This window comes from Emydura macquarii, unplaced genomic scaffold (genome assembly GCF_026122565.2).
Source record: "Emydura macquarii macquarii isolate MOO-44397 ecotype Brisbane River unplaced genomic scaffold, CSIRO-AGI_Emac_v2 contig_2473, whole genome shotgun sequence".
Taxonomy (NCBI): domain Eukaryota; kingdom Metazoa; phylum Chordata; order Testudines; family Chelidae; genus Emydura; species Emydura macquarii.
In genome coordinates this window covers 38,996,195-39,021,363 of record NW_027132610.1, presented here as the reverse complement: position 1 = coordinate 39,021,363, position 25,169 = coordinate 38,996,195, and the positions used below count along the sequence as shown (strand labels likewise).

Sequence of the window (25,169 nt, the reverse complement as noted above, 5' to 3'; positions counted from 1 at the left end):
AAGGGCCTAGAATTTAGGTTGATGTGCATTTCATGGCATCTGACTAATGAGCAGAAAGAACTGCTGTTATTTAGAATTGACCAAACATTATATAGACTGTGAGTGAGCATTTTCCTTCTGCAGATTCTGAATTTTTATGCTCCTTTTATTTCTTAGACTTAACCTGATTTCTTTTATCTCTTTGATTTTCGTTTTCCTGTTGGGATAGTTAACAGTTGAAGATTTATTCAGTATTGCTTGCTTTGTTTGATTAATGTACAGCATTAGAGAGACAAGGTGGGTGAGGTAATTATATTTTATTGGACCGGCTTCTGATGGTGAAAGAGACAAGCTTTTGACTTTACAAAGAGCTCTTCTGTGCCCAGACCTGAAGACGAGCTCAAACGTTTGTCTCTCTCACCAACAGATGTTGGTCCAATAAAAGATACTACTTCACCCACTTTTTCTTTCTAATAATTTGTGACTGATACTGTTATAATAGCATTACTATATGTTGAACTGAAGCATTACTATATGTTGAATACTGTTGTTGAACTGTTAAACTCAGCTGATCTTTTTTGTAACTTCCTTGAAGAAGATAGCTAGAGTATGAGAGTAGTATTTAATTTGCCTGAGAAAGTACATTCCTTATTTTGACTGTGTAGGAACACACTCTCCTAAGAATTGTGTTGGGCAAGATCCAGATTTCTGAGACTTGAGAAAGAAGCAGATACTAGAACACACATGGTCTATGCCAAATATGGTAAAGGAGTAAAGTATTAGAAACCCAATTAGGTAAGTACTGTAGGTCTGTTTTCTACTTGGCTACATATTCAGTGTCTTGCAGTGTGTGTGTTAGTGGGTGTCTGTGTAATTGTCTAACTACATCAAATCACAAAAAAGTCTTGCTCTTATTTTATGGAGGCTTCCGGGCAGTGTCACAGCTGTAATTTAAAGGCATGCTCAAGTTCCACTTTTATCAGCCAATGCTAATAATCTCTCTCTTGTGCCAGCTGAGATCTCTGGTGTCCTTGGCTTTCAAACACCTGAAACATATGCCTAAAACTGGTTCACATCACAGAAGAGAAAGTGTTATAATGGCATATCTTCCTTGTTTTAAAGGAGCTGTTTGGGTTTGGAATAAACTTTAAAAAGAGAGCTAATCTGAGGATTTCTTGTTTGCGGTCAGTAATGCATTGCCAGCCACCACTTCGTAGTCTTGTTGAAGAAAGCTTACTGCCTAGATTAAGTGAATGAAAGGCTCTAAAATCCAGCTAGGTTGGCATTTCATGCCTTCCTAAAGAAGACATTAGGAAGTAACTTTCTGAAACATATGACTGTTCTAGGAAGAGTTCGTTCACTTTGATTGAGACAACAGTTGACATTCTACCTTATTTTTCAGTCTTTGAATCTTTCTGCTAAAGGCCCAGTTCTGCTTGCTAAAAGTCAGGGAGAATTTTGACACTGACTGCAATGTGAACAGGATCTCCAGACATGCACAAGATGAAAATTCTGATGAAATTCTGCCAGTTCAGATCTTGTAAAGTTCGTCTTCTCCTGTGTTTGCCCATTTCTAATAAATGGCTCAGTCCTCACAGTAATTTGTCAATCTCTGAATAATTACCTCATCCCTATGTTCATGATCTGGACCAGGGGTTCTCTCAAACTTTTTTTGCTGGGACCCCTTGGAAATATTTCAGGCTATGATGACCCTCCTTCCCCCCATGCCATGCCACTCTTACTGGCATACACAGGAGCTGACAGCTCGCAACCGCCCCCCATAAAAACCTTGCAACCCCCTGAGGGGGCATGACCCCCAGTGTGAGAACCCCTGTTCTAGACCAACATGCCAACAGAAATATTTCACCATCCAACGTGACGCTATCTGTAAACTGAATAATAATAATTTTAGGAAGAAAACAATATAATAACTTGATTGTGGTTTATAGTGGAACAATCCACACATCTGTTTTTGATATCTTAAGTTACTTGAGAGAACCTCCTGGGTAGTGTGAAAATTATTACTTCAGTTGTGGTTGTTCTGAAAAACTTACCAACCACCTCCTTCCCACCTGCCAAGGGTGTTCTTCTGAAGTGGATGGCATTTATAGCATGCTTTAAAATAAAGGCCACACTGAATTGTCATGCAGTTGCTGCTGTTCAAACTAGAGTAATGACTGCAACATTTATTTTCCTGATGGGAACTGGATTTTTAGATCCGTGTCTAGACAGGAATATGGGAAATGCCATCTTACGCCAGTGGCATACTGGTTCACCAAGCTCTCAAAATTCTGCCTTTGCAGCCATCCTATCCCTGGTAGAACCAGGAAGCACAACTAACTCCAGAAGCTTGAATCTCTGAATCTTTCACGATAGCATGGAGAGCTAACCACAAGATGCCCAGACTGCCTGAAAGAGTGCGTGCTTACCTAAAGATTGTTACAGTACTATGCAGTTGAGCTCAGTATTAACTATTGTACACTAAATATTGGAATATTCACCTACAGTGGTATTTACGAGAGTGCTGACTACAAATGCTTTTTGCTTCAATGCAACTTTTTGTGACTGGACTGCACAAGAATATTTTAGCGCTCCTTTTTAAGACTTGCCAGTAACTTGGCTCTTATCTTTCTTTATTCTTCAGTCCCCCCCCCCCCTTCGCTTATCCATCAATATCCTCTCTCCATCCACAAAAGCTTCATACTTGGTGCAGGAGTCGTCTTCTATGGATCTCTTTCTCTGTGGAGTGACATTAATGTCTTTGTCTCATCAATTCTCTTTTCATTTCAAAATGCTTCTATAGGCATAGCTCTTCTTTGCCCCTGCATATAACTCTTCATTTCCTTTTCCTGTTGATCAGGTTAGAGACCTGATTTACAGTAACCCTGTAAAGTTATTTTAGAATTTATCTTCAATGAAAGAAGCAAAATGAAATAAAATTACATGATATCATAGCCAAGTTTTTTTACCACTAAAAACCATTTAAAAACCAATATTTCTCCCTTTTAAAAATCTTTATGCAGACTTGCTTGAAGTAATTTTGAACTTTTTCAAAATCATTTTAAATGTAGTAGGTAAAATTTCTTTCACAGTTAACTTAAGCTCAGTTGAGAAAGTCTTTGTATGGTAGCTTTAAGGATAACAATCAGAGATTGAAGGCTGCAAATAGATTATCACAATTTTCAGTGAGATCACTTAGCCTTTGAGATCACTGATTGAATAACAGCACATTATCATTAATATTATTTTTGCTTTGCCTCTGACAGATACTCAACAATCATTGAAGGTTTGTGTTGAAGAAAGTCCAATCTATTGAGAAATAACTGCCCTGCTCAAATATTTTTGTTCATATTCTAACACTTCAGGCTGTTTTGCAAGAATCTGCTAAGATTGTGGTATTTTCTTTTTTTTTTTTTTTTTCCTTTTCTTTTTTGGTTAGTGGAACCCATGTGGCTCCAACGCTTTATTCAAATTCACCTTTATAGTTGTCTTGTTCTTTGTTTAGAATACCAGGCTTATGCTGACATTGATTGAAACAGATAGCAAGTGATGTTAATGGTTTCAGAAGAGATTATACTACCTTGTGCTGGTCCTCTATTATGTTTATAATTCAGCCATTAACTTTATAAATCTTTAACATTTAGAGGATCATTCCAACTTCTGACAAGTGTGGGCTTGTCTCATAGTTGTAGATAGGGCAATTTTTAAAATGTTGGCAGATACAAACATACTTTACCTGGCAGAGGTAGGGAACTTGTTTTAATGGTCATTAGGCAATGCAGCTAATAATATAAAGATAAAAAGTGTTTCTGTAAGAATTCTGCATCTGCTTCTTAGCATTCTTTCTCTGCGTTCTGCTTCCCTCCTGGTAGATAACTTCTTTGCTTAATAGCAATGCAGGTCCTTTCACAATACCATGTGCTGATGAATTTTGAAGGATAGCCCTCACTTCTTATAAGTACAGGTAAAGTAGTCAAAGGGAATTGTTCTTTGCAGTGGGGATCCAAATTCTTTACTGATCACTGGCAATATACTAGCCTGATGTGGAAGCTCAAAGTTAATGATTCCACTGGAAAAGTGTCAGTCTTTGCTAGGAAGTGGAGAATGTCCTCTGTCTACTTTATAGCTTTGTATTGGTGTCATCATTAGAGTAACTGAGCATCTCCCAGGTTAATAGATTGGCCCAGTGAGATCCCTGGAGGACTCTGAGTCTGTTGCACTTCCTATGCTCATGTGGAATGTTTTTCCTCCCCTGGAAATCTTGCTATGCTCACATGGGACATTTTTCTTCACACTAATCCTCTTTGACAGGAGGAGAATGAGTTAGATGTTAACAAGTAAGATGCAAGGACCCAAAGTCAGTGTTGGCATCCACTGAAATCAGAGTTGCACCTACGAACATAAGGGGTGAATTTGTCTCAAGACCCGTCTTACTTGGAATGCCAATGAAATTCTGATTGTAAGGGTGTGGGAGAGAGAGAGAGAAAGATGGGTGAAATAAGATCCATGCCTATCTTGAATGGGGGGAATATTTTTATATGATTCTTTTCAAGAACTATCTTGAATCCTCATCTTCAATTTTTCATGTAAGAAGATGAATTTTAATAAGGACCTTGATGTAATATAATAGAATGTAGTCATTATAAAATGCATACATCTTTTGGTCTTACTGGCATGCCCCATTTAGCTTACTCTACAACTTCAATGACATTTGGGTGTACAGTACCATTGTTATGTATTGAACAGTGGACACAATGAGATCTATCATTCCCTTGCAAAATTTATGACTTGGAATGCAGAGAATTCAGGAGGCAACTTTTTTTTTTTTATTTTATTTTTTTTTAAAGTTAGCTATCTTTGAAAAGATAAGGCTTCAAAGAAGGGCACATATGCTAGCAGTGGTAGAGGGCAGAAAGTAGCATGACATACATCTTTGGTCAGAAGGCCAAAAACAAATGCTCTGTCTTCACTAGCAATGTGTGTAACATATGAAAACACAAAGTTTCAAAGACTGAAGGAGAAATGGAGGACACATAACACTGAGGAGATACAGTATGAAACTTCAAAAAAGTGAACTGCTCTTAAACCCTTAGAAAAGGAGAGGTTTCAGTATTTATCTGCTTTGGAAATCAAATCCTGAAATTATTTCCACATGCTCAAAATACATATTTTAAAGTTTTAGATGTTTACTTGTTTAAATAATGCTATCATGTTCATATGACACTTGTATATGTTACTGTAGGCATTTTCTTTTCCGGTGGGACAAATGATTTTTCTATTGATATATACAATGCTTAAAGGAAGATCAGTGTAAAAATGTATGTTGTGTTGAAGGAAGAGATAATAATATAACTTGAATTTTAAACACTGGATATCAATTTCAAAATACTGAATGGAAGAATTGAGCGAATCTCCAGTAAGGAAATGTTTCTATATATATTCCCTGTAAAGAGTTGAAAATTATTAACAATATATCTAGCTATGTTGGACTATATAGTATTTGCCGCAGTTTCCTTAAATAGTTTGAGAGAACCCACTGTCTACTCAACAAGCCAAGTAGTTACTTGTTCAATGTATTCTTTTCCTCCCTAGTAATCCTCTTTGACTATTGGCGTGCTTCTCCTACTGTCTGTATATTGTATGCTGTCTATTTAGATTACAAGCTCTGAGGAAGGAAAATTTCTTACTTTGTCCATATAGCACAAAATAAGCTAACTGCTTTACAAATCATGCATTTCCAGAGGCAAATCATGTTATCTGATTTATATACTGTACAGCAACTACAGTCTGACTTTCCTCAGAGTTGCATTAAAATCAAACTGCATCAGTCATTTCTAAATTGAGCTAAAAGAAATATTTAATGACAATTTAAAATGTATAGCTTCCCTATTTAAAATGTTTCTTTCTCCTTCCTTCTTGGCTTGTGGAAGTACTCAGGTCTGCTTTTGGAAATATACCATGTTATCTTCACATGTAGAACCTCACTGTGGACGAGTGTGCATTGGTGGTATAGTGGAGACATACATCTCTGTAACAGTTCTTGCCTACAACTGAGAAGCAGTTTTATCCAGACCTGAATGGAAACATATCCATTTGAATCCGGGGGAAAGCAATGGAAAGGGAAGGGACTGGCACATAACAAAAATACAGAGTTGATCTTATGTAGATTGAACTTAGCTGTATACAGGCCAAGATTCCATTTGTGGATAACGAATGTCCATCCATTACTACTATTTTTTATTTTTTTACTCTTTGCTACTCCTCAGCTGTTGATCAGCACAGCTTAATAAATGTCCCTCCTCGCAGTTGATGGGGGAAGACCTGTGATCAGACTGCAGGGGGAAATAACACAGAGCACAGACAGGAGTATGAATGTGAGAGCACATGCAAAATGGAAAAGGGAATGAGTCCCCTTCTCAGATCCACTGCCTTCCTGTTGGCTGGAGAAGGGGAATGAGCTAGCTGGTTGGCCATCACAGGTCCTGCTCCTTGTTCTTTTGCCTATTTATGGTTTTGGGCTTTTACTCTGTATTTGGATTTTCATGCTACACCTTGGTGTGTGTCTTTCTTTAACAGTCCTGTGTGTTAGGTTTTCTACTGTTACTGCCAAGGGTGGGCTCTCTGTCAATCCAAACTGACAGTAGAGCAAAGTAGAAGTTGATGGCAAACATTTGTTGCTACTTGTTCAGACCTGTATTTGTTTCAGTATTTACAGGATTTGTACCATAGATACTGCACTAAATTCATGTGTGATATAAAAGGAGGCTTATATGTCGATAAATCTATGTATTTTATATAATGAGGAGTAGAAGGGTAAGACTGTAGGAAAAAACAAGAGGAAGGTTTCAGAACCAACAACCAACATAGCCATTCTTTGCCTTACACTCTCCTGTTGGCTGGTTCTCCTTTTAAAAACAGAAAACAAAACCTCACCTTTCCACCCGTCAGCATAAATTACACCAAATTACTGATGTGTAATTTACATAATTTTAACCAATTCTGAATTTAGGCCTTTATCTGGCTATTAGCAAAGAATGCAGCACAATGATTAATGAGCAGCAATACTTTGAGTACTGACAGGAATGTGTATGGGGATTTTGCATTGCAGGTTTCTGTAGTTTCAGATTTCCAAAAGACTAGAATGCTCACTATATGGAATTGTATTTTGAAGAGCTGATATCTACACCGCAGGAAGTAAGCAGAAAAATAAACTGAGTAACTTCAATCAAGTTGCCAATGGAGTTAAGAGAGCTGGGTGACTTTTTTTTTTTTTTTTTTGGTGACTCGTACATTTTGAGGGGTTGGGTTTGACATTTCTTGGGGATGCTCAGGGTTGTGTGGCACTTTGCTACCGCCTGCTCTTAGCTTGAGGAAGCATGGTCTTCTGGCCATGGCTCACTTCCCCTTTACAGGCAATGCAAGCACTCTCCTGTCAGCCTATGCAGGCTCTGCTGTCCCTCTGCAGGTTCATGATAGGCACATTCCGGCCGCCAAGTCCTCCAATCATCCCCCTGGAGTGTCCAGTCTCTAATCTACTGGACACTCACCGAATTCACAGTGCCACTATTCCGAAAGGAACGGTATCCCCAGTTTACCAGTTTTACCTCAGGATTATTGCTCTGCTTAACTCACAGCACTTAGATTTGTTTACAGTGAAAGCAGGTAGTTCTTTAACAAAGAATAGAGACTTGAGAAGCAGCAAGTAAAAATATTGGAAACAAATGGTGATATGTAAAATAAAATCATAACACACTTTCTAGAGCCTAGATTTAACTAACAAGACACTTTACTGTCTAATGAAGTTTAGCTCATCCAAAGTCTTTCTCCCAACATTTAACAGCCAGGTTTGCTGTGACCCTCTGCTCATAAGACAGGCACGTTGGCAGCTTGTCCTGTAAGTGAAGGATACCATGTGACTCTTTACATTGTCCTGATGCACTAGGCTAATCTTTTGATCTTAGTCATAAACAGGACACCCTCCCTGCTGTGTGTTCTTCCTGCAGATTTTGTGATCTCTTGTCAGCTTTGCAATCTTGATCAGCGGGTGGCTCCATATGCAAGTAGTCTTACATTGTAAGACACACAATACACAATAACCAGCCAGGGAGATAACTATCTACTACTGCCTGCCTGACCAGAAACTGTTTATCACCTTCTGGTGACCTATCTTAACTTACATACTTCAAGAATGTTGTTGACAGTCTTGTAGTCCTGTTGGTCCCAAGTTTTCAAGCCGAACAGAGAAGAACTCTGTGAAGCTCAAAAGCTTGTCTCTTATACCCATAGAAATTGGTCCACTAAAAGATATTGCCACACCTACCTTGTCTCTCTCATACTTTAAGAACACAGTATAGATACATAGATACGTAACTTTCAAAATAATATTCTTACATACGTGATGACCAGTAGGGTGTGGGCTCTCAAAGACCTTATGTGCCACCCTTTGGCTAATATTGGGTAGATATTAGTCCTAGGGAATCCCTGTAAATTCTTATGCCCCACTTATGCCCTCTGCCACTTGGTCACAGGGGGCACTGAAAGTGTTTGCAAATTTGAGTTGAATTTGGCAAATAGTTTTGGATGGAAAAAACCCTGAAATTGTGGAAATGTAAGAATGATTTGTTTTGACATTGATTCAAAAATATTGTTTTAAAACAAAATGTTCAATAGAAATGGCATTTTTTAAAAGAAGTATTGAATCGACCCAAACAATTGTTTTTTGGTTCTTTTGTTTTGTTTTGATGAGAATCGGAAAAAAAATTAGTTTGGGTTCTAAATGAACCAAACTTTCTTCAGATTCTTTTTGTTTTAGCCATAAAATCGAAATATTATTTGCTTAGCTCTAGATATTTGCATGCAGATTCAAATTTGAAATGAAGATTTAGCTTGTAATCATAAAATCACTTTTCTTACGTCTGCATAATTTATACAAGATTTTGTTATATAAAAGCAACGTACTAAATTCTATTTTCTTCTGCATCAATGTAACTATGTAGATGTTAGCCCTACTTCACTTGCTTCTGCACAGCAGACTATGCATATGAACATAAATATCTACTGTGCAGAAGCAAGTGAAGACTATGCATCTGTGAACATAATCAAAAGAAATTCATATTTTCGCCAGTTGTTCTGAGAGTTTTCTAGTTTCAGCAGATTATATTGATTCATTCCTTGTTTCATTATGCTGGCCCTCTTTCTCTTGTTTTTTAATTATTTTATGCATTTTCAAGCTGACATTAATTTTCAGAAGTTGAAAGCCTCATGAAGAAACTCTCATAAATGTTGTATAAATATGATCTCTGTACATGTTCCCTGAAAATGATTTTTGACACCATTATTTCCTCAATCAGTAGATGTCTGAAATCTTTTTGTGTTCCTGTTAACTGCAAACAGAACATGTAGTCTTTATATAAAAATGTGGCTGTTCAAATCCTATGCAGCCTGTGTGGTTCCAGTGCTAAATCGGGAAACACTTGGTTTTTCAAGCACCAACGGTTACCGTCTAGAAGTCTTGTGAGTGGCTAGAATATGATATCATGAACTGAGTTTGTCTGAGGAAATGCAGAGAAATTACTTCCAGCTTGTGTAGTGGGAGAAACTTTCTGTACTTTATTCATAGCAGAAATCTCTTACTAAGTACCCCCTATTCATTATAAACTTTGTCAGTTTACTTCAGTGCACCTTGAGAATGCCTCAACTGTTCAACTGGGATCCAAACCCAAAGGTATCATTCTTTGAATTTGATGTGTGGTGTTTGTTCCTTCTGTTTCCTTTGTATTTTCCAAATATATATGAGACAAGACGGGTGGGATAATATCTTTTCTTGGACCAATTTTTGATCCAATACCTCACCCCACCTTGTCTCTCTAATACTGTGGGACTTTCATGGCTACACGCAACACCTGTGGATACAAAAGGCATCTGACATACTTGTAAAGTAAAGCTGTGTGTGTATATGTGTGATTTAATTTAGAGCTGAATCTCTAAAGTTAAATAACTTGTTTTATGGCATCAACAGATCTACTAGCAACAGAAGGTATTCAGGACATTAAACGTGACTGAGTAATACTAGATTGTAAGTCTCTTAATTTTTGGTGGACACTAGAAACCTTTTCTGGTTTTCTAGTATATTCTGCTTTGGGAAACATTCTTCCACTCAGTGAATGCAGTTGTGAAGTGAGAATAGTCTGCTCGGACTCTGAATTCTCTTCTTGAAGAGAAGATCCAATGTTGCCATGGAAATACTTGTCCCATTCTAGAGCTGTAACAATGGTTTTCCTTTGTGCTGTTTTCTTTGCTGCGGCATGCATAATTTATCAGAACTGGTAGTATCTCAAGTCTAAACTTCATCAGCTCTGCCACTTCAGAAACTACAAGCAAAATTGTTATATACTTGATATTATTGTTAACCATCTAAGCTAAAATTTTTATAAGCGCTGCTTGAGCGTATTGAAAGTCCTGCCATGTAAGTTTTAATATGTATTTTTCCCCCAACATATTTGTCTTTTAAAATGAACACCCACTTTCATCTAATACAATAGTGGTTAGTTAAGATGGGATAAGTAAGGATTCCAGCATGAAAGTGTATCTCCATAAAGCACACAGATATTCCTAACTTTTTTGCTTTAATCTTATTTAAGCACCTATCCAAAGCTCTGAGAACTTCTACATTTGAAAGTTCACTATACAAAATAAAAATCACTAATGTATTATATATATCTTTTATAAAACTTTCTGTACAAAAAAGGTATTTTACCCTCCATTCTAAAAAGCCTGTAATAGCCCCACATCTGACCATCCCTGCTTCCATCCCTGGCACCCAAAAACAAAGATATTTTTGGAGCATGGCCAAAATGTTAATAAATCTGGCCTCTGGCCAAGGTGAAGCAATGGTGTCAGATGCTCCTTCCCGTTGGGGAGCACTGTAACCACGTTCTGTGCCAGCTTTAGTTTCTATATGACTTCAAGGTGCAGCCCGCGGATGGTGCATTGCAGTAGCCTATGAGATCCAAATCCCATAGGAAGATCATATTTGCCTTGCCACGTGCAGGAGGCATGAGAAGGTGCTTTTCACAACAGCTGCTACTGTGAATCCAGCAGCAGGCTAGGCTCTAATATGAGCTCTAAATTGTAAGTGAAACCTGCATTACACTTCCTCACGACAGTGCCCCTAACTAATCTTTGTTATTTCTTCTGGTTGACTTCCAGAGCTGCCTAGCATCACTTCAGCCTTGTCTGGGCTGAGCTTCAGCCAGTTTACCTGCTTTCAAGGTGATGTCTCATGCAGACCTTGGGAGAGGCAGAACTGAGTATCAGCAGCATATTGAAAACGTCACAGATCCTTTCTCCTTACTCTAACACTAACAACTGCATCCAGCTTGACCTGATGATGTAGTGGATTAATTAATAAAATATTCGTAGACTATTAAAATCCTTACAGATACTAACAGATTTAAAAGTGCTCTTTCTTCCCTTTTAGTTTAAAGGTATTTTGTCTATCAAATTCTGAATCTGATATGTGCTGATCAGAGGCAGCATGACCCCCATATAATGAAACATGGCCATTTAAATTTCACTGTACGCTTTTGGAGACCTGCACGTGTGGTAATGTGCAGTATCTTTAACTTGATTGCTAAACCAACATTTTTCAAAAGTATCAGAGGCCTTTGTTCTCACTGAGGACTTTATCTCTGTTACCTTCCACCCATCCTGATCAGTGTCTTTCCCCCCCTCCTCCATGCCTCTTATGTACCAACTGAAGGAATACAGCAACCTGCCCCAGCCCTTAGTGACAGTTTTTGTGTCCACTGCTTTGACACAGCTTCCCGAGAGATAACTTCTGTTCTCATTCAGACTTCTGACTCCTGAATCTTGTTTTCCAGACTTTGAAGAATGGCTCTTAGCACTTTTCCCCAAATAACCTGTCAATAATTCTAAATGATGATAATGATCTTTCATCCAGCCTTATGCAAGTTAGAAAAGTAAATAATTGAAGCAGAATACAGCATGCCTATTCTATATTCTCTCTGAGCTTGTAGGGCTTCACTCAATATAGTACTCTTAGACTGGCTAAGAAAGACTAAAAGCCATCAACTGAATTTGCGTGTGCCTGTCCCTGCACTCATGCTGACAGGTACCTCTGTGAGCATTTTGGGGTCAGTCTGGTACATCTATCATTGAAGCTCTTACTTGCTACTCCTTTTGCTGATGTCCTTTTATTAGGGCAGTATTTTGATACATAAGGTGTTCAAAATCCATGTTGCCAATTTAGACACGAGATCATTTTTGAATAGGTGAACAGATAATGATCTTTCTCCTTTACAACACAGCTGAATAAGCTTATTTTTCAGTCTCCATTTCTATGCAATTGTACCCGATATTTCATAAAGCTCACTGTTTTTTGACAAACAGCTTTTGAATTTACTTCCAGTTAACATGCAGTGTTTGTTTCAAAGGACTTGCAATTTCAGGAGACACCCATCAGAGAGGATATCTTTGTTAGATATGCATGTTGACGACCCTCACATTTCTATCTCCCAGGCAGCTTCTTTGTTTTAGAGACTTCTGTATAGTTTTCAGCCACTATAGTTACAAAATATATTGAACAATCAAATGCTTAGATTGTTACACTACACAAAGTTCAACATTATACATTGATTCTGGAGCCAATGCTAGGACATACTTCTAGCCCTGAAAGTTTTGTACTGGTCTATCTACTATTTTTGTTTATGGACCTGAAAGCACAGCTGACAAGTAATTTAGTAATGGTGTCAATATAGTACTTTTAAGCAGCTTAAATAAATGTAGTTTAGAGTATGAGGAAATGTTCCTCTCAAGGAAATTTTGAAAAGTCAGTTGAGGATCTGTTCATAAGTAGTTCCTTTCTCTGGATTCAAAAGGAGCTATACCAGCCCTAATGAAATTAAGCAGGGGAAATGTTCCATTTCCTTAATAGTTTAACCACTTCAATTCATTTGTCCACCATAAGTCATCTTGAGCTTGGAAACATATATTTAAATTTGATAGTACTTTTGAGAGGTTTTATAAATGTAGATGAGAGTTATGATCCTGTAAATTTTCATTCTGATCACTATCTTGCCTAATTTCACCCTCTCCCATCCCGTCCCCTCCCCACCACCTCGTCTGCAGTTCCAACATAATTTTTAGCAGTGGTACCTCATAAAGCAAGTGTTAGATTAATGCTTTATCTGAAAGCTGATACCAGGGATATCACAGGGCTTTTACAGTAATCCATAACATAGAGGAAAAAAATTACAAAAGTGATGAGATACTTCTTAGTATAGCATTGAAAGCTGTAATAGATTGGTCATTCTGCATAGAAAAAAGAAGCAGAGGAAGCAAAATCCACAATTAAGCATCTCTGCAAGAATTCCACTGCCATACTTTATTCATACTGCATTTGAGGCCAAAACATAACTTGGAGCACTCAAAGAAATTTAAAGTACCGAAGGAAAAGAATCACTCTAGTCAATAAAGCTACCAAATTTCAGTAACTGATGGAAAAATCAGGATTTTCCGATAAAATGTTGCAACTCCAGTGAAATTAATTATGCTGTGGTCAATAATGTAAGTTGTGAATTTTGCCCATTATTTATATGCACTAATGGAGTTACCCCGAAAACAGAATTTGGATCATGATTTTCTCTGACGTTCTATTACTCAAAGTTGAATTCTAATCTGTTTTTGTAGGCCTTGCATGTTTGACATTTGTGGCTTTAGTATTTAATTTCTGGTTTCCTTAATGAGGATTTTTAATTGTCATCCAGGTTTCTGATGTTATCAGCAGCATAAGGCAAGTGTCCAAAGCAGCCCTGAAAGAGGATGCCAAGTCTGGTAAGGATAGCGAAGATGCCTTCTACAATTCCCAAAAATTTGAGGTTTTGTACTGTGGAAAGGTGACTGTGGCCCATAAGAAAGCCCCCTCCACTCTAATTGATGACTGCGTTGAGAAATTCAGCCTACATGAGCGCCAGCGCCTGAAACTGTTGAGTGAGCAGCGGAGCACAGATTCCAGCTCCGACTTAACCTTGTATGAAGGAGATGTGCCAGCTTCTCCATCAGATAGTCCATTTGAGGAGCTAGATGCCGCGACCACCATTGAGCAAACTGGGATCTTTACAATTGGATGCCAGACCAACCTGGCTGGCATCCGTGTCTCCTTCCCCGAGCGAATTTTGGAAGATTCTGGCTTTGATGAGCAGCAGGAATTCCGTTCCCGGTGCAGCAGCGTCACTGCAGTAATGCAAAGGAGGGTTCATGATTCCAACTTGAAAATACAGCCACGCAGGAGACATGCAAGTGCACCCAGTCATGTTCAGCCCTCAGACTCTGAGAAGAACAGAACAATGTTGTTTCAGGTAAGTGCCATAGCAGTACCTGCAATTTCATGCATACAATAGAATTAGCTTGACTTACACCATTATTGACACTGCAGTATATTGAAACTTCTTATGCAGACAATTTCTGCCAAAATTATTATTAAGCCAAAAATTATTGCTGTTCTTTTTTGTATTACATGAAACCATACTGGAAAACTCTGTAAATGATATTTAATAATTTGTATTCCATTTATTTTGGGGGAGATAAAGTTTAAATGAGTTCTGGTAAACTTGAAGGGAATATAATTGCTTATCTGTTAAATATTATGCTTACATTGTCAATTTAAGAGAACATTGTATTTTGTCTTAGAATCTGATGCACTCCTAGCTCTACCCCTGGGGCTAGTATTCAGACATTTTTCAAAGGCTTTTGTGGATTGATTTCTCTATCCATAACATTTTTCAACAGAATGTGCAAAATCTCCCTTTTGTATTACTAAAATGAACAAGCAGTTAAAGCTGTGAAAAGTAATATGCAGTTTGACTCATTCTCTTTTTATAGTAAATTTCAGTGATACTAAGAAGTTTCTCCTTTTTAGAATAGGAGTAGTCTGTCCTGCAAAAAGTCTGTTGAAAAATTATTCTTTTAAGATCAGCTCAATGACTTCATCCCCAAGCCCTTTAGTCTTTTTTCTCTCCCATGTAGTGCATTTAAAGATTTCAGAGCATCTATGTAGAGGAAACAAGAGAAAATTATTAGAACAGATGACCCATAAAAGCAAAGATCTTCAGCTTTTTAAACTGAGAGGCAGCTAAATGCTTAGGGGTTTTCTTTTCTTCCTACTTCAGGGAACAGGCTTGCATTTTCACCCTCTTGAGAAACACTAATTGATATGAGGAAATATATTGCCATTTAGAAACTCACAACCTATCACTAATGGTGAAAAGGACTTAGCTGAAAAACAACTTAAACTCCATAGGCTATATTCAGGTTCTCTTGGGGAGCAGTTCATGAGAAAGCAGAAGAGAAATTCACTGCTGTGAATAATGTATTCTCATTGAGAATTAAAAATAGAGGCTAAATGGTTATCTTTGTTTAAAACAAACAGACAGCAATGGCAAAAAAATGAAGACCCAAACTGATGTTTTATTTTTAAAAAGTCCTTTGAGTGGGTGTTTTTGGTCTAATAAGGCTTACTTCAATTGTTTCAGGTCAATCTATCAGCACTTTGGTTAGAGCTAGACAAAAACAGACTTCGATGGAATACAATTTTTCATGAAAAGTGTCTACTTTCTGTAACTTTTTTTTAACCTCCAAACTGAACATTTTGTCATTTTTGTTGAAATTTTATGCAATTTCTCTTCCCTGTTTTCCTTATTCCATAAATGATAATTTCTGCCACCTTTGTTCACTGAGTAAGCTACTACTCAACATGAGTAGCTAAAGCAAAGGTAGCAGAATAGTCTCTGTAACTGAACTTCATTTGGTGTATTATTCAATTGTGCCTTATAAAACGATTTGATTTAAATTTTATTTTTAAGATTGGACGATTTGAAATTAACCTCATCAGCCCGGACACCAAATCTGTTGTGCTTGAAAAGAATTTTAAAGATATCTCCTCATGTTCTCAGGTACGTATTTATTGAGTAGTTTGCAGTACATCTGGGAAGGGGCTTTTTGGAGTTGCTGTGTTGGCCTTTTTAGTCAACGAGCAGCAAAAAGAGGCGATCAACGCTTTTGTTGATTATAGAAGATTAAATAAAAACACAGTACAGAATATTCTTAAACACAGTGGTTGCATATCATATGTCACTTTTTAAACAATTATCCCTTTATTTTAGTTAGCCAAAATCTAGTTATACAGGTGTCTTCTCCATAAAACCCTAATAAAAACATGGGAAAACAGCTATTCTGTGCCCCCTCCGTCCTATCCATTAGTAGTTGGGAAATGTTAAGTATAATCTATAAAGTAATATTTGAGGTAAATTATATTTTGAATGTGAAGAACACATACTACAGTTTAGAGGTGATAAAGCGCAGTGTAGTTTTGATGACTGTGCAGGAGGAAGATGGATTTTAAAATTTGATTAATCATCCAGTTGCTACCACTGTAGACTACGGGATGGACCCCCTTTTTTGCAATAGAAGAGGCTGCTGTTTTTCAAATGGTAGAAATTCTGTGCTTCCGAATGCCACTCATTATTTTATGTTGGCACCCACAAAGTGCTAGAAACTGCACAAACATAAAGGAAAGCACAGTCAGTCCTTGCTTCAGATCTCACAGTCTAAAGTCCTACATAGAACTAGTGAAATTCTGTGAATTGTAGCGGTAGTTTTAGTTATCATTCACCTCTGCTAGATGTGAATTCTGCTAACTCAAGGAAAGAGACCACTAGCTTCAATTTTGGCAGTAGCCTGAAGTCTCCAGTTTGGAGGTGCTTGGAGGTGGGGATATTGTGTTTCAGTGCGAACTTTCAGGAGTAAGAGGAGTACAGCTGGGACAGGATACAGCGTGTGCCTTTCCCCAGTGTGCGACTAGCTCTGCAGCTGAGGTGGGGGCAGAGCCATGGCTTCTACCTCATTCGGAGGACTTAGTTAATAGCAGCAAGTCTGAAGTTGGGAAGTCCATGTACTCAGCACAGAACCTATCACGGGAACCCCTCAGGTGCCTGGTTGAATGATTTTTATAAACTGAAATAAACAAGGTGAGGAGGCACTACGGACTTCTCTTCCTCCACAGGTGTTCACACAAAAACTGGTTTTCTTTTTGTCCAAGTGTGATCCTTAAACCAGATTTTCTTCAACCTTCTCTTGCCATACTTCCGATTTCCTCATCCCACAGCTATGTGTGTACTTGTCAGTGCCAGAGCAGTCACTAAAGCTATGTCTTAAAGCTTATTAAAAGTCTCCAAATGCATTTCCTGGTGGTTTTTAGACCAGCGTCTGATCCAAAAGCTCTCTTGTCAGATGTTAAAAGAACACAATTCAGAATCCTCCCTTGTATCTGTATGTCATGGATACCTAGCTTGCAAATTCAAAAGTGATTAGCATTAACTCTTGCTTCCAATGGAGGGAAAAGGGGACTACAAGTGGAATGGGAAAATCTGGCCTATGCAGGCAAACAATAAAGATGAATTAATAATATTTGTAACATACACAGACCAGGCAAGCACACAAGAAGGAGACGTGGGAAAGGAGAGAACCTGTGGATGCCTTGGGTCCAAAAACTTTGCTTACAGGGCCATGAGTGACAGCTCCTAGTATTCATGAGGGTCCTGGTAGACAGCAGGTGAACCCCGGGGTCACTCAGGAGAACAACGCTGGCAGAGAAGTCACTGATATTTAAAGTCCTCTCTGTTCCTGCTTTCTTGTAAGATGAGACAAGAAGTGGGAGGTAATACCTTTTATTGGACCAACTTCTGTTGGTGAGAGAGAGAAGCTTTCGAGCTACACAGAGCTCTTCTTCAGGTCTGGGAAACTTACTCAAAGCATCATAGGTAAATACAAGGTGGAATAGATAGTTGAGCATAAGTAGTTAACACATATTCTAAGGGACCATTCAAGGTGAAATGCCCCTTTAAGACCCCTGTAGTCATAAAGGAGGGTTTGTGGGTTGCAGATTATTGTAATAAGCCATACATTTGGTGTCTTTATTAAGACCATGATTTTTAGTGTCTAGCAAAGTTCTGAATGTACGCTCCCAGGCTCATCTTTTGAAAGCGTTTTGCAGGTTTCCTTTGAGGGTGAGGACTGATAGGTCAGATATAGAGTGATTGCTTTTGCTTTGTGAAAAGGACCTATTGTGATGGGATGTAGTCCCAGGGTGTAACCTGGAAGCTGTGGAACCACTGTGCCCCCTTAACTGTCCAGCTGAGTTTGCCTCTCACAATACTCTGCTGGTGACAAACAGCATGCCCCTATTATCACCCAACACGACAGCAGGTGGAGCCGCACACCCAACTGAGTTACATGAATGCTTTTCATGGACCGACAATGGAGGTGCCAGCCAACTCCCCCCAGTTTTTCAGCAGCGTACCCTAGAATTATACCATCTCTCTTCCCAGAAATCTGGTCAGCAGAAGCTCAATAATTAGTCCTCTCCTCCCTTGATGTGGGGAGGATATACATCAGCTTTTGTTACTGAGCTGAGATTTTCAGCCCAAGGCACGCTGCTTTAGGTTAAATCTGCTTTATAATTTTTTAACTACAGAAAGGTAGATTAAGTGATTTATTTTTAAGTGATTTAGGTTGGCTTAAAGGATCAGAGATAGTTACCAAAGAAAAAAATCAGTTCACAGTCTAAATTCTTTAATACTGAACAGGATTTGAATTAGCAATATCTCCCCCAGCTGATGATACAAGCAGACTTACAGATTCTTGATAGCTGTGTCTGCTTTTCAGCCTAGGTTCCCCCCTGTGCCCCCGTGTTCAAAAGTACTTTGTCTTCCAGGTGTTGCTTCAAGTGTTGAGTTGTGGGGCAGTGAAGACAAATGATGTCACCCTCCCCCCCTTTATAGCTTCTCCCAGTTTGGGAAAGATTTAGGCATGTGACATAAGAGACATTCCCCCCCCCCCCCCACCCATTGGTCAAGCAGTGTTCCATTGTTTGTGTTTCCGCTGTGAAGTCTCCAGGGATGGGGATTGGGAGAGTGGACTCCCCTTAATAAGCCATCAGCACATCTGGCTACTCCAGTGTTCTACCTGAAAGACTGGTTTGTGGGTGTTTCCCACCTCAGAACATATCCTAATAAATATACAGCAATATTTCATAACTTCACATACAATACGGCACATACAATTTAACAGGATATTAATGCTTAGCAGATCAAGACTTTTAAAATGATACCTCGCAGAGCATACTTCGTACAGAACACATCATAATGTATATGATGGTGGTGAATGTGGGGGTTCTGGGATGGTGCCTCCAGTCCTCCTCCTCAAAGGAAACTTGCACAACACTTTCAAAAGACAAGCCAGGGAGCTTATATTCAGAATATGTGCTAACTACTTATGCTAAACTGTCTGTTCGACATTGTATTTAGCTGTGACACTCTGAGTACCTTCCCCAGACCCGAAGAAAAGTTCTGTGTAGCTTGAAAGCTTGTCTTTCTCACCAACAGAAGTCGGTCCAGTAAAAGATATTACCTCTTCTACCTTGTCTCTCTAATATCCTGGGAGTGAGACAGCTGCTACTACTTCCAAACGGGGCATCTGTAAGCAATAAATTACTTCAGATTATGTTTCGTATTGGTGTTCATGCAGTCTATCACTAGAACATAACTTGAGTGAGTGGGGAAAAATAAAAGCCTTGTTGAGAACTAAATTGAATAGGTGCTAGCAAAATGTTCTGTGTTTCCAAAACATTTGTTGCATACTAGACAAAGAGTTGGTTTAAAGAAACACAAAACAAACCAAAAAAAACCCAGCCCAACAACTCTGGAGAATGCTTATGGTCAATAGAAATGAAATACTAATTTATTCAAGCCAAGTACTTGATTACACAGAGCTCATCAGCACTTATTCACTGTTAAACACCATGTGTTAGCAATTCCTTTATTGCAGATTTATTAGCTAATGTGATAGCTTGGAATATTTACCCTTATGAGCAAAGAATTTATTAAAATGAAAGGGAGCAACAATCTGCCCAAAGTGTATTTTGGGTTATTTTACTTCTGCCCTACTTAACTGTATTGCTTTTCTGTGTCATGAGTATGCTAGAGTGCTTCATTTCAGACTGGAAAATGCATGTGCTGAATTTGTACAATTGACTAAGCCACAAATATAAATTATACAATTTTATATATCTATATGTATAATCTCAAGTGTCCAAGACAGCTGTGTGGGTTTCTTGTTAAGCGTCACTGACCTCGTGGGTAACCCAGAACAATAAACAATTGTCAGGTGTCCTGTTGGTATGACATGTCGAGACGCCCTGTTAGAGAACAGTGCTGAAAGTACAGCTAATAGACAAACTTGCTATGCTATTTTCAGGTACAGTGACGCAAATGTCATCTCACCTCCTCCATACACCTTCCTCTATGCAAGAAAATGAGAAAATTCAGAAGACAGCAGTAGATTTTGCTGCGATTCTCCTTAGATTTGTGTTAAGACAGTTTATGCTAAGTCTGAAAACTGACTCACTTTTTAGGTAAATATGTGAGTTTAACCAAAATAAAGATCAGAATGTATGTATAAAATCTACCCCTTCCTACTTAATAAATTGAAGGTCCTGAGCTGCCACAGGGGAAATGGTCTAAATTATGTTCCAATGCTAGAATGGGGTTAAGTTAAGAAGATAGGGGCTGATTTGAGTCCAAGAGAAATGTAGCTAAGGTAAAATATTTGTCATGAGAAAAGAAATTGTGAGCCTTGTTCACTGCTGTTACTTTAGGGTTTTTGTTTTTGTTTGTTTTTGTGTGTAAGAAGTCCTATGACTTTAAGGCATATTGCACTTTTCTTTGATAAATGGTGGCAGCCATTAAAAAAACTCAGATTTACCATACTTAATATCAGCAGCTACACAGCTTTCTTATTCGCTACAAATTCTCAGTACGGGGAAAGTGGTGGTTTCAGAGATCACTGTTGGCAAGACTGAAATGCAATTGCCACTGTATTTTTTAATTGATTTTTAAAAATGTTTTAAAACAAATACTTCACTAATACTTTTAAACATTTTTCAGGGTATACAACATGTTGACCACTTTGGTTTTATTTGTCGGGAATCTATTGAACCTGGGATAAGCCAGTATGTTTGCTATGTGTTCCAGTGTGCAAGTGAATCTTTGGTAAGTAACATAAACAGTGACTGTTAGGCTTGGTCTAAACTACCAACTTATGCCAGGATAACTACGTTGCTCAAGGGTCCGGAAAATCCACAGTACTGAGCAATGTAGGCATATGGACCTAACCCCCAATGTAGACAGGTCTCCCAGTGACATAGCTACTGCCTCTCAGGGTGGTGGAGTACCTGCGCTGACAGGAGAATCCCGTCAGTGTAAACAGCATCTTCACTAAGCACTACAGTGGCACAGTTGCACTGGTGCAGCTTTGCTGCTGTGGTGCAATAAATGTAGACAAGCCCTCATTTTTTCACATTTATATAGCCTCTTTCATCAGAGGATCTCAAAACACTAAATAATCCCTAATTCTCTTCAGCAATATGAAGTAGAGAAGTGTTGTCCCCACTTTGTACGTGGGTAAACTGAGGCTCAATGATTCAGTCTTTGCCTTCTAGTATTCATGCACAGCTACATACAGGTACAAGTATATGTGGCTTCACTTAGCAACCAGTTGCTATTAGAATTTACAGACACAAGTGTTTACACCGTCAAAGTATTTGAGCGCACAAGTGGTGGCGGGGTAAAGGCCTAGTGGAATATTTGACCATAAGTAACTTGCACATTTTTATTCATTGAGACATGTACTTGAGATCCTTGGTGAACTGAGGCTAAATTACTAAATTAGTAACAGAGCTGGAAATAGAACTTGGATGTACTGACTTTCAGTTCATGGCTTTTGGTACTAAGTCACACGCCTTCCCTGTGTTACACACATCCTCCAAATCCAGTTGCTGTCCTTTTTGTTCCTAACCGAGAAATGAAATAGGGACATAAGGTTTGAAGCAGAAAATTTGGGTCTATAATTGTTCAGTGTAATGGACAGTTGAAATGTGTGACATAAAGGATGTGTCAGTCAATTAGCCATTTAGGTTATAAACACGGTATACTTACACCATTAGATATGACATGTATAAAGTAAGGTCCTCGCTATATTTTCTTAAGGAGAGAGAGAGACAAGATGTGTGAGATATTAACTTTTATTGGACCAACTTCTGTTGGTGAAAGAGACAACCTTTTTAGCTGCACAGAGCTCTTTTTTTCTTTATATCTGGTACAAAGTAACTATGTCAACTGTTGGCTCTCTAACTTTTATTAGTGCTTCAAGGTGAAAGGTAAAATGCCATGAATTTATAGAAGAGATGCACTGTTTTCCTTAATGAAGCATAGTTAGAGTTTAGGGGGGAAAAAATAAAAAGTAAACCCTCTAATGGTTTTTCAAGATTTTTTTTTTTTTTTTTTTTTTACTTTTAAATTAAAAAATTTTCAAAAATCAAAAAGTTTCAACCAGCTCTGGAACTGTCTGAAAAACAAAAAATTGATAATTTTTGTCAAAATCGTTTCAGATTTTTTATAACAATGTCTAACATATAATTTAGACCAGCTCTGCTCACTTCAGAGAACTAAACAATGCCTAATTATTTAAGGATTATGGAGGACTACAGCAACTGTTTGGGAGCTAGCACTTCAAACAGTATAGAGCTAGTTCCTCAGCTAGTGGAAACCAGCATGGCTTTACTGGGGTCCATGAAACTATGCTGCTTTACACCAGCTAAGATCTGACCCATTGTTAAAGTTTGAGGAGAGAATGAGAACCTACTGAATGACCAGTTGAATGTCATTTAGAGGAAAATATGCCTTCATCTAACCTTTCAGTTAATTTGATCCATGATAATTCACAGGGGACCTAAAAGAAAGGAGGTGGTTTATAAATAAATAAAACCCTCCTCTTCAACTCCCTCACATACTTAAAGAGTAATAATATTACACTCAGGTAAGTAGTTAAATGGGCAGAGGCCATGGAAAAGAGCCATGCCATTTATAAAAGCAGGCTTGTACATTTTGCTGTTGTGGTTGTGGAATGCAGGCACGAGCCTCTGAAATCTTACAGTGACAGAACAAGAATAAATTGAATTATGAAAAGTGAGAAACCTACTGAAAAGCTACCAATAACATTAATCAAATAATTTTCATTTAACAACATTAAATGATACTCAACAGGACACAGAAACTGACTAATTCAAGCTTCCAAGTCCATGCAAAGCTTTGCTTGAACAATTATACTGGAGACCTGATGATCAACAGAACGTTTTTGTAACCCTCCCGCCTCTGATAGTTTGAACATTAGCAGACTGCTTGTAGACAGAAACTTGCAGTCACATTCTGTTCCTCACTAACTTGCTTCACAGAAAAGTGATAGATGGCAGCAAACAACTGGAGCTAAAGTACAATATTTGAAAGCCCTCTAAGAATTGAACAGTGGGCTGGTTTGCTTTTAATAGCAGTGTGTTCTTAAAATACGTAAGGGGGAAGGAGACTCAGAAGTCTGTCTACAAAGGATGAAAGTGCATTTAAATATCTGTCCGAGCTGAGAAGAAAACGATCACCTCTGACCTCTTTCCCATGCAAAATGGAGATTGGCCCTTCCCAGTGCTGCAGTGTTTGGGAACACTGCGTTGCTGTATTTGTGATAGAGTGAGCTTAAAGAGCCGGGCACAGACTGGAGTCTGGAAAACAATACCTAAGGATGAGTTGTTCATTGGTTACAAAGAAACTCGTAGCTTGTCTTTCAAATCCTTTGATCCAAGTGAGTGAGGTATGAAGAGAATAAATAGGCTGGTCTTAAAGTTTCTGAGGTACCGATAGGATACAACTGTAACAACAGATCGAAAGCATTTTGATCTTAGAGACTTGTATCAGGGCAAATGAAAAGTATTTTAGCAAAAAAAGCTATACATAATTGCTTGTGTGAGTGGGGAAGATAAAGTCCATTTTAGGATCATTACTACAAGTTTGTACCCGACCAAGCTAAAATGTAAATTGAATAGAAACATATCTGCAGAAGAGGAGGTCATAATATGGTCTTTGCAGCTACTGGAAGGTAAAAATTTTTTAATCTCTGGTCGCAATAAGAGATCCAATTTTCAAGCTTTAAGTTACATATTTGTGGCCAGGTTTCCCCTTCTCTTCCCCCCAAAGGGACTCGTTTTCAGTGGGAGCTGTGGATGTGCAACATTTCAGAAATAGGTCATTACATTCCCACAGATTACATGGTGAATTTTTTCAAAAGTACCTAAGGGCCAGATTTTAAAAGGTATTTAGGCACCTAAAGATGTAAATAGTCATGCAGTTCTTTCTGAAAATCCCACTCTGCACCTAACTCCCATTGAAATCAATGCCTCTTGCCCAAAATCCTATTTAAAACAGTAGCAAATTAGGAATAAAGCTTAGTTCTCTGGACCAGTAGACTACTGAACTTTTATGATCGATCAATTTATTTAGTATAAACAGAAAACAACATTCCTAATAGAAAGTATTCAGTCACGGAATGACTTAAAAATCTGATCTGATGTGTGTGATGTATTTTCACTTTTATATTGTCTTGTAAAATACCCAGACTATTCATAGTCTGTTTTGTTTTTCTTTTCCTTCTAGGTTGATGAGGTAATGCTTACCCTGAAACAAGCCTTTAGCACTGCTGCTGCCCTGCAGAATGCCAAGACTCAGATTAAACTGTGCGAGGCCTGTCCTATGCACTCATTACATAAGCTCTGTGAAAGAATTGAAGGTAGCAACTTAGTTTATTTTAAATGACATAGAAGATTTTCTCTTTTCACTCCAGAAGCATTTACAGTGCATCAGCTCTTAGTTTAATTAAAACCTACCATTTGCATTGAACTTCTGCCTAATTGCTTAAATCTCAGTTTAGTTAAAGAGGAAAAAAAAATCTCATAACTATGATAAATGGTCGATAATGGCATAAAGTGATGGCTATCCAATAGTTATTTTCTAACTGGCCCCTTGAAGATCTTGCCATAAATATTACATTTTTCTCAAATGTTTGTTTCTATCTTTACTCCTGCTCTCTTTTTTTTCAGCATTTACAAACATTTTTAACATAATGTTCTGAACACATTTGAAGCCCATACTCTTAAAAGAAGGTTGTAAGGGTGATAGTAAATGAAGGGGCAGTATTAATGGGACTGAGGTTTTAAGGTTTTTTTTTGTTTGTTT

At 38.1% G+C, this 25,169-nt stretch overlaps 1 protein-coding gene across 5 annotated transcripts in view; it reads left to right on the top strand.

Annotated features, from left to right (window-relative positions):
* TBC1D4 (TBC1 domain family member 4) overlaps positions 1–25,169 on the top strand; it is a 162,943-nt gene that overhangs the window by 79,792 nt on the left and 57,982 nt on the right. For all 5 annotated transcript variants that reach the window (XM_067563242.1, XM_067563241.1, XM_067563245.1 and 2 more), the window contains exons 2-5: positions 13,767–14,357; positions 15,861–15,950; positions 21,000–21,104; positions 24,591–24,723. In XM_067563242.1, the coding sequence (XP_067419343.1) occupies positions 13,767–14,357; positions 15,861–15,950; positions 21,000–21,104; positions 24,591–24,723 (919 nt within the window). The remainder of the gene's footprint in view (positions 1–13,766; positions 14,358–15,860; positions 15,951–20,999; positions 21,105–24,590; positions 24,724–25,169) is intronic.